We start from the raw sequence: 14483 nt of genomic DNA, 5'->3' as shown, positions 1-14483 counted from the left end.
GAAACAATGTTTCATTGGCCTTATTTTGCTTCTACTAGTATATGTCATCACAAGAAGACAAAGAGGAGTATGATAGTCCAACCATTAGAAAGAAACATATATCTGACTGTTATGCAAATTAGCTAGATAACATAGTTCTCTAAAGCACATGGACCCTATCCCTACTGCCAAATGCCAGATACATTCTGTACAGTAGTGTTACTAGATCACATAAGTAGTGTAGCCCTGGTACAATACTCCAAGAGGCCTGTATACTTTGCTATCAAACTTAAAGATACTAGCACAGTGGTTGGCACCAACATTATTGGGGTGTATGTTGAGAAGTTTTCCAGCACAGAAAGGAAGAATGCCTGCACAGACAATTCTGTTGCAGAACTAAGTTCGTGGATAGAAAAGTTTTAACATTTATATACACAAAAAGGGGTAAGCTGGAATTAGTGCTAAGTATAGCTCAATAAACCTTCCAAGACTCAAGTGTAAAGCTGCGTACACACTACAGAAAATTTCTCCTGATGGGATGTCTGTAACGATGGATTGATGTCTAAATAATACATCTATCTTACAAAGGCAAGACCACAGGTTCATTCACTCTGGCAAAAGACCCTGATAGTGTTACAGTGCACCTCCATCTTAGGTTGCCGCCTGGCTGGTATTTATTGGCTTGGTAAGTAAACTGGGATGCCAAGTTTATTAATATGCCAGAAACACAGGAGGAAATGTGGCACCCTTACTTCTAGAACAAGCAAGCTTGTGCTTGGACCTGACTCCTTACTCTTTACATTGGTGCTGCTTTTGTCTTTCACTGTTTAGGCAACACATAAAGGATGCCTCACTGGTTTGGCCTGGAACCAGAGACTTAAAGTAGATGTAAATTCACACTACAGGATTCAACCCAGAAGAGAGGATGGGGCACCATAATTATATAAACCTAGGAGAGGGACACTGTCCTTCATTAGGTAACACAGTCATTCGTATGCATAAACTCACACAACTAATCACATGTATGAAAAGATATCTTGAAGGCAACATGACTCTTTCACCTCCTCACTGCATTCAGTCATGTGGACAATTAACTTCATATGTTCAGAATTTTTTAATGCATCAAACATACAGTTGTACTGACAATCAATGCAGCTACAATGCATTTACTGCTTCAGTATCTTACCAGTAAAAAAAAGGCTGGCTAGACAATTCAGTCCACATCATTACTAGAATACTAGACTTTATAATTTATGAATACAGGGACAATAAACTATATGCAAGTTACTTTGCATTCTATTCATAAAATGAGTAGGTGGTGGACGTGGCAGTATGATGCTGCCCACAGACCATATCCCTGTACAATAAAAATATGTCATTGCCAGATATACATGATATATGATATATGTCCATTTGGACTTAGTATCTAATCTAGATTGTCTATCGAACATCATAACATTGAAAAATATGAAAGATTTGCAAATTTCTATATTTTGGGCTGCGCAGATACTGAAGCACAAATGTGTTTAGGATTCAAAATAGTAGAAATATACTAATTCTCACAACAGAATTATTATGCAAGTTGTTGTTGATGAACATACTGTATATTGCAGAGAAAGCTTGCTTATATGTCAATATATTTATTGAGCAACAAGTGTCAAGAATATATATACATTTCCCCAAAATACTAGATGCATTAAAATTTTGTTTTACTATAGACAGTACAGTTTGAATTATGTTAGCCATTGATATAAGTAAGACACACTTTTTTTACTTTGACATATGTACTTTTTTGGCTAACTGAACATGAATAATTACAATTGGTTAATAAAGTACTGTAATCTCTTAAAAAGTCAATTTTTAAATACCAGAAACAAAATGTGTGAAAATAATGCACCATTTGTACACTAAAAAAATGATTTACTGATCTATGAATCACGAAGCATTTTACTACATTTTTGAGAGCTTTAATATTAACTATTGTACATGTGCCCCCATAAATGAGGCATAATATACTTACCAGCTATTCTTGCTGGTCTGTCACAAACAAGAGATGTTTCTGGTTGATGAGAGTATAGCTGTGTGAGGTCAGGGATCTGGGAGTAGATATAGTTCACTGCATCTGGTATAAGAGAGAATAAACAAGGTTAGGTTAGCAACACTGTGGAGCCCCAAGCTCAAGCTGTGCTTAGACAGCAGCAGAGTTAACTTATCAGCTTGCACAATAGGCATCAGAGCGTTCTACTGAACTGCTGGATCAGAGGACAAAAAGTGCCCATTTATTGCCTTGTGATTGGAGCTCAATAGACTAGCTGAGGCAGGAGGGAACAGGTCCAGATCCCTCAAGCTCTGTAATAGGTCCACACAGTTTTAGAGAATTTCTGGAATTTTATGGAGTGAGGCAAAATTGAATTATCATAACACTATATGTAACGAAATTCAACTGAAAGAGAAGATAAAAAATGTGCTTAATATTAGTTATTATTGGTTGTCAGTTCATCAAAGTAAACAAAATCCCCTGATTAGCCAAACAATATCCTCCTCACACCATTACTCTTGTTAAGATTAAGTCCAGCCATGGACAGGTCACAGGTGTGCGGTTACTGGGCATTGACAATGTCCCACATTAGGACCCAAGATGGTACTATTCTTCCAGCCACTGTACCATAATTCCCTGTTTATAATACAGGATGATTCTCTTTCTGGAAGCTCCTCCTGACAAAGATGCACAAGAGGAGCATCCAGGAAGTGTCACTGCTCTTCATGATACACAGGAAAGCAAGGTGTCTGTTATCAGTGAGCTCCGCTCCCTCCCTGCCCTGCTGACCCTCTCCTGCTCAGCTTCTTCTGCTGAACAATCATCAATATAAGAGCATTTTAATTCGTGCTTAAAATAGCTTACAATTTACGTATTGAACACTCATTCAAATAGATAAAGGTCACCATGCACAGAGGACAACCAGTTAGTAACCTGTTAGCATGTAGACATTCTGACTGCATTTACAACATATATACATAAACCCAGGGGATTCATGTTAAATTGGATTAAGGCTAAATATAGTAGTTACAACATAATCACATTCAACGTTAGTTCTCAGTCTATAATTCACAGTAAAATCAGTTATTTTATCAGTGCAGGGTATTCAAATCATATGGCACGACCTAAAAATGGGTGTCCATAGTTGTTAATAAAATGTAATGTCCTGCTACACAAGGATGTTTTAGCACATACTGCATTGTATGGAATTGAACCAATTTTCTTAAGAAAATCCATTATTAATTTTGACCCTGACAGATAAAATTTAACCATGAACTACAGGTATTAATACGAGTTCAAATTAGCAATATAATAGTGTATCTTACCTTTATCCTGATTTGACAAGCTCTATAGAAAAATGAAAGATAAATATTTCAGAATTGTTTAGAGTAGTGATACTTTATACATTTTTTGCAGCTGAGTGATTACTAATTCAAGTGGGCTGAAAATGCTTAAATATTATTTATCATTTGATTTAGCTATGTATATATGTATGTGATTTTGTGATCTACTTTCTGTATTCTTTGTAGTACTGTAAATCGCTTTCTCCTATTTTCTCCTTCTTTATATAAAAGGATGGGAGAAAATGGGATAACACTGTACCACTCCTGCATAGAGTTAGTGAACTTATATGACTCATCATTCAACGCAGAGAGCTATACAATTAGTATACAGTATATATTAATATGTAATCTGTCCTTATTTTTTATATTTTTTTTATATTTTTAAAATAAAAATGAGTTCGTTTCAGATGCTTTTCACCAAAAAGACTGATCTGTAACATTGATATTATAGGGGTCATTTAGAGTTGGACGCATTTGCCCAAAATGTACACATAAAACGTGTGCTGCAAAAATTACACATTTAAGTATCACACTGTAAGTTTATTGTCTGCATATTAGAGACATCATTTATCATCATCAAAATGACAATGATGACTTGAATTTTAAAATATAAAATGCTGAGCACTAGCACTCATGTCCTGGGCTTGTTACCACTAAAGCGGGGGGGTGAACAGCATGGGGTTTCAGCACCAGGCAATCAGGGCCATCTTTTCCATTGGGCACGATGGGCAGGTGCCTGGGGGCCCCACGGGGCATGGGGGCCCCATAGGCAGGGCTCTTAATTAGAATAAATAATCCTGCAATAGAAAAAACCTGCAAAAAAAACTTTCAAGGGTCACTGAGCAAGTACATCTATCTATCTCTATATATCTATATCTCTATACATATATATATATATATATATATATATATATATATATATATATATATGGGCCCCGGTGCACTGCTTTGCCCGGGGGCCCATAATGTTGTTAAGATGGCCCTGCAGGCAATGATAGATTGGCCTGGTCACACTATAACAGGGAAACCCATAGCATTTCATCCCCCTGTCACAATGGGACACAGCCCCAGCCTATTCTCCATGGGGCTGAATACCCTAGAGCAGTGGTTCCCAAACAGTGCGCTGCGGCTTCCTGGGATGCTACTTAGTAATTATTTTGGCTTAGGTGTGCCTTGAAAAAATTATGGAGAACCTAAGGGTGCCTGGAACTGAGAAAGTTTGGGATCCACTGCCCTAGGGGAATGGGGCCCGCAAAAAGAATGTTCCCAACCCCTAGAAAAAAACAGGCTGCTGATAGAACTTGGGCTCTTTCCAATACCCGAGTTTGGAGAGTGTTGGGGTAATATTGCTTAAAAGTAAAGAAAAAATGCATTTTAATAGAGGCATCACTGGCCCCAGCAAGCCCAAGTTGGCTGGGTGTGTTGGAGCTTAGAACTACTACTATGCCTCCTTTTTTCCTTGTGGTAATGTTCATTGAGTGCTTTGTGGGCCATAAGATCCAGTCACACAGCAATATTGGTGAAAGGGTTGTTGTCTTGTGTGAACTGTGAAGGGTGGTAATAGGGTAACCTAGGGAGGCTAAGTGGGTGGTTTAGGAATTTGATAAGCTAACCTGAAAACATAGGTTTTCAGAGATCGCTTGAAGGTTTGAAGACTAAAGAAGACTTGTTATACAAGGGAGGGATTTCCACAAAGTGGGTGCAGCCTGAAAAAAGTCCTTTACCTGAAAGTGGGAGCAGGAAATGAGTGTGGATGAGAGACGCAGATCTTGTGCAGAATAGAGGTGTCGATTAGGGAGATATTTTGAGACAAGTTTTATATCTATGTATAACAATATAGCATCACTTCTCTTTTATACACTATGTGCAATATTGCTGCCATAAACAGGAGGCGCTCACCAAAAAATAAATGGGTAAATCCAGATCTGAAATCCTTACACTAGAGTCTCAAACTGTTTTCTAATTGATTGATGGACGTCTACAGAAATCCTGATGCCCATAGATGTTTGAATCTTACTACTCATACAGCCAAGATAATATCATACCTTTTGCAAATCTACAAATGATAATTCAGTCTCTTTTAGCTTTTCTCTCAGAATTTGTTCTTTGGCAGATATAAGAGATTCTTCATTTTCTAGTTGTTCTATGTCCTGCTCCAATCTATAAAACACAATTGGAATAATATATATTAACAGAAGTAAGTAAGATTTTAGCATTCACTATACTATTTCATCTACTGTTTCGATTGTAAATGATATATTCTAAAATTCTCATTGAAGCTCCTGTAAAAGGTGGAACATCATAGCATAGTTAACATATGATACATAGCTGCATTCAGTTGTGTTGCTATAGTTTCCTTTCTGTCCTAATAAGAGTTCATGATGCTAAGAGGTCACAGAGCAAAAGTTGATAATGGGAGTGACCTTCATTGTAGAAATAATGATTTACTCTCCCAGTTACAATAGATTAAACAAAAATATGTCCAAGAAAACCTTCACATAATACTTGTAATTATTGCATTGTTTGAGAACATCAATGAAATCAATAAAAAATACTTTTATACAATCAAGTTCTCTTTATTAACAAACACCTACTGTATACTATTATTTTGATCATGTTTACCATACATGTAAGAATTTGTCTTTATTTTTCTTATATCACGTAAGTTTATTAAAAGATTTTCAAGGTTGTAGACATAAGCAATCAAACAACATCGACCAAACAAAATACAATATAAAACAAAACTTGGCTTTGTAAGTAAAAACAACTAACTAACTAGTTTACCTGAGGTATCAACACCAACAACTGAAGAACCAAGAGGTAGTTAAGGATGCACTAAACTGTAGATATGAAATTACATTTACATATTCAGTAAGAAATTCAGCCCAGATTATCTTGGCCACATTAAAGTATAAATATGTTGGAAATAAATTGTAACATAAAGAGTATACACAGGACCTGACACCCCAAGGACCATTCAGCCTCACTCATCCTCCTGGGAGCTCAATGTACATATTGACTTGGTCAGTGTGCCCAAATTTTATTTTATTTCTGAAGGGAGTTTCTACTAGAACATGTAAAACTTTCGTGACTCACGGCATCATTGATCATGGGCACCCATTTATGAAAAATAAGGTGACTTTTGAGATATCCATTTCCTTGCTATGGTGACCATGGCCAAAGGCAACAAATTAAATATATACATATTTATAAATATATTATAATACATGCTTTCAATGCTATCCCAAATGTTGATGATGATTATGATGATGATGAAATAAACACATCCTTAGATTTATCTGGAGGAAACCAAACCCTGCTGTAAAAATACAGTTCAATACTGCCATCCTGAGTCTATTAACCCTGGGATTCTCTCACAGCAGATGCCAAAATGAACCAGGAGTTCCCACATTTTGGACATTCCGAATTGTTCCTCTTCCCAATTTTAAATATGTTGAGTGGTGTGAAGTACACTCTATGCAAGAAAGTCCCACTATTCTTCTGTGATCTGACCAATATCTTGCTCCCACTTAAGTCTACAAGGCCATCTGGCATTACTTGTGACAGGATATAAGCATAAAAGCACAACATTATTTTACAATGGCCTGTATTAAAATAAAAATCTTGAGTGGGGCATTACTGAATAAATTGTTATTTATAATTATGCACAAAATTACTGATATTGAAGTGCAAACAAAGTGAGGTCAATCACAAAGACTTATTGTCAGGAAAAAGGGGGGTGGAGAAAATTTACAGTAATTTAGAAAAAAACCTGCCCTCGGTGACAAATTGTTAGCTGTGCTCTCAAACCAAGCATTGCAAGAGCAAGGATTGGAGTTCAGCAGGAAGTGTAACCAGGCCCCCACTATGTGCAGACCAAAGCACATTCCATATGTCCCTTCATCAGAGTTGTAACTAGTTTACATAGTCAAAATTATTGATTTAAATAGTGACTTTAAATATTGTGTCACAGTAACGAACCAACTTAGGTTGCTTGGAATCCTTCCTTATGCTCCGAGTTACCTGCATTCTAGAAGTGTCATGGTAATAACCAATATATATTTTGCAACTCTATGATCCCATAATTTTATCATTATCACCTCAGTGTGTGCTCCAAGTCTTCTGTATTAGGAAACTGAGTCGTAAATTGTACAGCACCATTATACACCCAATATTACTACATCATTCACTATATCAAATAAAATCTGTATCTTAGTAATCCATCACATGTTTGTTTCTAAAGAATATACAATAGTAAAGGGCAATAACAAAGAGATGTAGCTTCAGGTGTGGGTATGCATAATGTAATGCTATAATATCAAACAATGAAACAGCTTTGTTTTTACCGTTAGCATTACATTGTAACATTTTACATGGAATTAACTTCCTTCCTCATATGTACAAAAATAAATGAATATCCTTGGTTTCTTCCTACATAATTATATTTGACACGTGTTTAGGAAACATTATAGTGAACAGTTTATGCAGGCTGTTATTTGGCTGGAATTATGACAAAAATTGCAGAATGGTAACTTGTTAACAATGCCATACATGATAGCCAGTGCATACTCCCTGCATTATCTTCCTTGGCACCTCATATACAAAATTAAAGGTCTTGTTCTGTAGATTTGCAGAAAAATATTGGCGTTGTAAACTGTTTCATTGTTTCAGAGTTATTTTGCAAAATGTCCACCAGCCATTTACAACAATGTATTACCATTGTTTTCTTCAAAATGTGACAGTTGGCAATACACCTGTACACTTGCTGGTTGCTCTGGACACAGTAACAGTATGTGAACTCTCCTTATGCACCTGTTGGGTGACCTGGAACATGTGACTTGCTGGGTGGTCTGGAAACTGTGACAGTATTTTGCAGCCACATATATAAGCGCATCTTGCGGGGACCATGCCCAGCAATGTAACTTCAATGGAAGAACTTATACATATATTGTAGAGTATAAATAAATTGTTTAGTTCCTTTAATATAGTGATTGATAATAGTTATTTATTCATTATACTTCGTTGTTAAAATTTCCACATGTAAAGTAGTGTATAAAAAGTAATTTAATTATGTTAATAAAGTAATTTAGTCATCTCTCTCTCTCTCTCTCCACACTAATGTATTATATTGCAATGAAAGTGTGTATTGCTTTAAATCATATGAGTCTTTAGGAACCTAATAAAAAAACATTTTTTTCTAATTAAAAAAATAAATTCATAGTACATAAACACCTCTAATATCTCTTCATTTATCCTAGTATGTGTCTTCAAAATTTTGGGAAGAATTTATGACATGTAAATTTGTTTCAAGTAGTTTATTCAATATTTTCTACCATTTCCTTATGTTGTTTGAATAACTGGTCAGGGGCAGAATAGTGGATAGTCATACAACTAGGGTCAAAACCAAAATGGGTAGTCAGGCAAACAGGGGTTATTATCAGTGAAATTAAAACATAAACAGGGCACAGATATTACAAAGGATATCAGATAGGGCTGAGGCAAGATTAACACTAGAATGGGGAAGGTCCTGACACCTCCACCACTCCTGAAGACACAGATTAATACATAAAGAGAATGCACAAGGCCACATGCTAGAAATAGGACTGGGATAAGATCTTTGACTAGGATTAAGAATGGAATTCTCAGACCAGGTACAATGTAGGGCATTCATACCTACTCTCCGGAACATCCGAGAGACTCCCAAAATTTGAGAAAATTACCTGGATTCCCAAAAGAGAAGGAGACCATCCTAGATCTTGTAAAGAGAGCAGGAGCTTAATGACACGATTCATGTCATCACTGTCCCTTCATGTGAGAAAATGCGAATCGTGTCATCACATAGGGACAGACCACAAAAGGCAAGATGCCCCAACAACCTCCAATACTAACAGTCCTTATATAATCCTGGAGCTTGCTAAAAACCCACAAGAAAACATGGGGAGAACATGGCTATTGGAGCGCCTGCAAAAGCTTATGAGGTTCAATCAACCACAACCTAGTGCCTGCAGTGTTTGCTAAATCTACATTAAATAAAAAATTTAACTTTTGAGCTCCCACAATATGATAGGAGGTACAGTAGGTGGCAAAGATTCCTTGCCTGAGGCACCTAAAATATAACTCTTACTCTGATATTTTGTAATTGTTTGCACTGTATGATATAAAGTAATTGATATTAAGCAACCTATCCCATCATTAATAATCTGCATATTGTCTACTCAATGTTTTCATAAAGATGATTCTATTGTGCTTCAAATGCTAAGTAGAACATGTTATCCTGAGCTGAAGATTCCAAACAAGGACAAAAACATGTATGTGGATATGGGAGGGTTGGCAGACTTTTGCCCGGGGGGCAAGCACACAGCACTGGCCCACAAGTAGCGGCCCATCCTTAAAGGGTACAATATCTATTTTTGGTACAATATTTATTTATATTAAAAGAGGCTATTTTAGTGTTGCTTAATCCATATATATATTTTTATGCCCAGGCCCAGAGCTGGATTAAGACTCTGGGGGGCCTGGGCACTTTAGACAGGGTAATCCCCTATGATGTAACATGGTTATCATTTTAGACAAATACACAGACAATACTGTGTGCAATACTGTTAGGTGCACACAGTTCTGCCTTCACGAGCAGTACACGGTGAAGCAGGACATACCTCCCAACTGTCCTAAGCAAAACAGTCACCCAAATTTGGGACTGTCCCACCAGATTCAGGACAGTTGGCAGACTGTCCTGCTCTCTCCTACCTGTCTTGTCACTGTCACCACTTGTGGCTGCTGGTTACTTTAGTTCCGTTGCTGGTTGTCTGGATCCTTGGAATATTGGAGGCCCTATATGGTAAAAAAGAATAAAAAATGGGTACATAAAATTTACAAAACTTAGAAAACAACAATCCCCAGCATTAAATCAATATATAACCCACGTTTTACAATTAGATCCCTCTTTATGCCCACATGCTTTAGTCACACATGCCTCCCCCCTCTGCCCCAGCACATTTAGCCACACATGCCCCCCTCTGCCCCGGAGCACCTTTAGCAACACATGCCCCCCTCTGCCCCCAACACCTTTAGTCACACAGGCCCCCCTCTTCCTCCAGCACCTTTAGTCACACATTCCCCCCCTCTGCCCACATGCTTTAGTCACACCCCACCTCTGCCCAGCACCTTTAGTCACACATGCCCCTCCTTTGCCCCCAGCACCTTTAGTCACACATGCCCCCCTCTCTGCCCCCAGCACCTTTAGTCACACGTGCCCCCCTCTTCCCCCAGCACCTTTAGTCACACATGCCCCCCTCTTCCCCCAGCACCTTTAATCCCACATGCCTCCCTCTGCCCCCAGCACCTATAGTCACACATGCCCCCCCCCCCTCTGCCCCCAGCACCTTTAGTCACACATGCCCCTTCTCTGCCCCAGCACCTTTTGTCACACATGCCCCCCTCTTCCCCCAGCACCTTTAGTCACACATGCCCCCCTCTTCCCCCAGCACCTTTAATCTCACATGCCTCCCTCTGCCCCCAGCACCTATAGTCACACATGCCCCCCCCCTCTGCCCCCAGCACCTTTAGTCACACATGCCCCCCTCTTCCCCCAGCACCTTTAGTCACACATGCCCCCCCCTCTGCCCCAGCACCTTTAGTAACACATGCCCCCCCCCCTCTGCCCCCCAGCACCTTTAGTCACACATTCCCCCCTCTGCCCCAGCACCTTTAGTCACACATGCCTCCCTTCTTCTCCCAGCATCTTTTGTCACACATGCCCCCCTCTTCCCCCAGTACCTTTAGTCACACATGCCCCCCCTCTGCCCCAGCACCTTTAGTCACACATGCCCCCTCTTCCCCCAGTACCTTTAGTCACACATGCCCCCCTCTTCCCCCAGCACCTTTAATCACACATACCCCCCTCTGCCCCCGCACCTTTAGTCACACATGCCCCCCCTCTGCCCCAAGCACCTTTACTCACACATGCCCCCTCTTTCCCCAGTACCTTTAGTCACACATGCCCCCCTTTTCCCCCAGCACCTTTAGTCACACATGCCCCCTCTTCCCACAGTACCTTTAGTCACACATGCCCCCCTCTTCCCCCAGCACCTTTAGTCACACATGCCCCCCCTCTGCCCCAAGCACCTTTAGTCACACATGCCACCCTCTGCCCCCAGCACCTTTAGTCACACATGCCCCCCTTCTGCCTTCAGCACCTTTAGTCACACATGCCCCCCCCCTCTGCCCCAGCACCTTTAGTCACACATGCCCCCCTCTTCCCCTAGCACCTTTAATCACACATGCTCTTCTCTGCCCCCCAGCACCTTTAGTCACACATGCCCCCCCTCTGCCCCAGCACCTTTAGTCACACATGCCTCCCTTCTTCTCCCAGCACCTTTTGTCACACATGCCCCCCTCTTCCCCCAGTACCTTTAGTCACACATGCCCCCCCTCTGCCCCAGCACCTTTAGTCACACATGCCTCCCTTCTTCTCCCAGCACCTTTAGTCACACATGTCCCCCTCTTCCCCCAGCACCTTTAGTCACACATGTCCCCCTCTTCCCCCAGCACCTTTAGTCACACATGCCCCCCTCTTCCCCCAGCACCTTTAATCACACATACCCCCCTCTGCCCCCGCACCTTTAGTCACACATGCCCCCCCTCTGCCCCAAGCAACTTTAGTCACACATGCCCCCTCTTTCCCCAGTAACTTTAGTCACACATGCCCCCCTCTTCCCCCAGCACCTTTAGTCACACATGCCCCCCCCCCTCTGCCCCCAGCACCTTTAGTCACACATGCCCCCCCCCTCTGCCCCAGCACCTTTAGTCACACATGCCCCCCTCTTCCCCCAGCACCTTTAATCACACATGCCCCCCTCTGCCCCCAGCACCTTTAGTCACACATGCCCCCCCTCTGCCCCCCAGCACCTTTAGTCACACATGCCCCCCTCTGCCCCAGCACCTTTAGTCACACATGCCTCCCTTCTTCTCCCAGCACCTTTTGTCACACATGCCCCCCTCTTCCCCCAGTACCTTTAGTCACACATGCCCCCCCTCTCCCCTAGCACCTTTAGTCACACATGCCCCCTCTTCCCCCAGTACCTTTAGTCACACATGCCCCCCTCTTCCCCCAGTACCTTTAGTCACACATGCCCCCCTCTTCCCCCAGCACCTTTAATCACACATACCCCCCTCTGCCCCCGCACCTTTAGTCACACATGCCCCCCCTCTGCCCCAAGCACCTTTACTCACACATGCCCCCTCTTTCCCCAGTACCTTTAGTCACACATGCCCCCCTTTTCCCCCAGCATCTTTAGTCACACTTGCCCCCTCTTCCCACAGTACCTTTAGTCACACATGCCCCCCTCTTCCCCCAGCACCTTTAGTCACACATGCCCCCCCTCTGCCCCAAGCACCTTTAGTCACACACGCCACCCTCTGCCCCCAGCACCTTTAGTCACACATGCCCCCCCTCTGCCTTCAGCACCTTTAGTCACACATGCCCCCCCTCTGCCCCAGCACCTTTAGTCACACATGCCCCCCTCTTCCCCCAGCACCTTTAATCACACATGCTCTTCTCTGCCCCCCAGCACCTTTAGTCACACATGCCCCCCCTCTGCCCCAGCACCTTTAGTCACACATGCCTCCCTTCTTCTCCCAGCACCTTTTGTCACACATGCCCCCCTCTTCCCCCAGTACCTTTAGTCACACATGCCCCCCCTCTGCCCCAGCACCTTTAGTCACACATGCCTCCCTTCTTCTCCCAGCACCTTTAGTCACACATGTCCCCCTCTTCCCCCAGTAACTTTAGTCACACATGCCCCCCTCTTCCCCCAGCACCTTTAGTCACACATGCCCCCTCTTCCCCCAGTACCTTTAGTCACACATGCCCCCCTCTTCCCCCAGCACCTTTAATCACACATACCCCCCTCTGCCCCCGAACCTTTAGTCACACATGCCCCCCCTCTGCCCCAAGCACCTTTAGTCACACATGCCCCCTCTTTCCCCAGTAACTTTAGTCACACATGCCCCCCTCTTCCCCCAGCACCTTTAATCACACATACCCCCCTCTGCCCCCGCACCTTTAGTCACACATGCCCCCCCTCTGCCCCAAGCACCTTTAGTCACACACGCCACCCTCTGCCCCCAGCACCTTTAGTCACACATGCCCCCCCTCTGCCTTCAGCACCTTTAGTCACACATGCCCCCCTTTTCCCCAAGCACCTTTAGTCACACATGCCACCCTCTGCCCTCAGCACCTTTATTCACACATGCCCCCCCTCTGCCCCCAGCATCTTTAGTCACACATGCCCCCCCTCTGCCCCCAGCACCTATAGCCACACATGCCCACCTATCCCCTTCCCCCCTCCTTCACACATGCTAGCACCACCATCACAGTACCCCTTCCTCTTACCTTTTTCTACATGAGTAACTCCAGGCATAGATAGACATGCTGCAGCTCCTGCACAGAACTCCATCAGCTCCGCCTACACTGTGTACCATGTGACCACTGCGGTCACATGACACTGTGATCTGAAGCTCTTACCGAGATGCGATGGAGACAGCCTTTGCAGTCTGTCACATTGCGTAGTACTCACTGCAGGGGCATCATCCATCTACAAGCTGTAGTACAATATTCTATGAATGAATGATGCGGCTGCTGTGAGTACTACGCCATGTGACAGCCCCTGCACAGACCGCAAAGGCTGTCTCCATCGCATTACCACTGGACCACCAGGCGGCCCAAAATACTATTCTTCTCTCCGGCCCGGGGGACATATGCCCCCCTGCCCCCTGGGCCAGCCCGCCCCTGTATGTGGATATTATGTTCCAGTACAAGCCAGTGGCCTGTTATAAATGCCCAATTGGTAAAGCATTGACTCAATAAAGGCTTACATGCCAATGTCATTACGTAGAATTCCATTTTCCTGAATAGTAGAGTTTTATTTGCATGTTATTTTGTGTTTAGTGCTTGTCATTTTTCAACAGGCCAGTGAAGTATATTAATAATGTTTACCAGGGTTCTATTTCTCAGTAAATTGTATAAAGTAAATTAATCACATCACCAATTGTTTAAAACGATGTGGTGTTTGGTCAACCTCGCCTTTTTTTCTCCTTCAAGAGTTTGTTTAGTTTTACCTAAA

At 42.3% G+C, this 14483-nt stretch overlaps 1 protein-coding gene across 4 annotated transcripts in view; it reads right to left on the bottom strand.

Annotated features, from left to right (window-relative positions):
* The window catches only part of PALM2AKAP2 (PALM2 and AKAP2 fusion), a 312233-nt gene that overhangs the window by 150589 nt on the left and 147161 nt on the right, over positions 1 to 14483 (bottom strand). For all 4 annotated transcript variants that reach the window (XM_075208422.1, XM_075208430.1, XM_075208439.1 and 1 more), the window contains exons 4-6: positions 5406 to 5520; positions 3343 to 3364; positions 2000 to 2101 (exon numbers count right to left, since the gene is read on the bottom strand). In XM_075208422.1, coding sequence (XP_075064523.1) covers positions 2000 to 2101; positions 3343 to 3364; positions 5406 to 5520 — 239 coding nt within the window. The remainder of the gene's footprint in view (positions 1 to 1999; positions 2102 to 3342; positions 3365 to 5405; positions 5521 to 14483) is intronic.

Source organism: Mixophyes fleayi, chromosome 1 (genome assembly GCF_038048845.1).
Source record: "Mixophyes fleayi isolate aMixFle1 chromosome 1, aMixFle1.hap1, whole genome shotgun sequence".
In the NCBI taxonomy this organism is placed as follows: domain Eukaryota; kingdom Metazoa; phylum Chordata; class Amphibia; order Anura; family Limnodynastidae; genus Mixophyes; species Mixophyes fleayi.
Note: the sequence above shows the minus strand (reverse complement) of the source record. Positions and strands in the feature narration are given on the sequence as shown.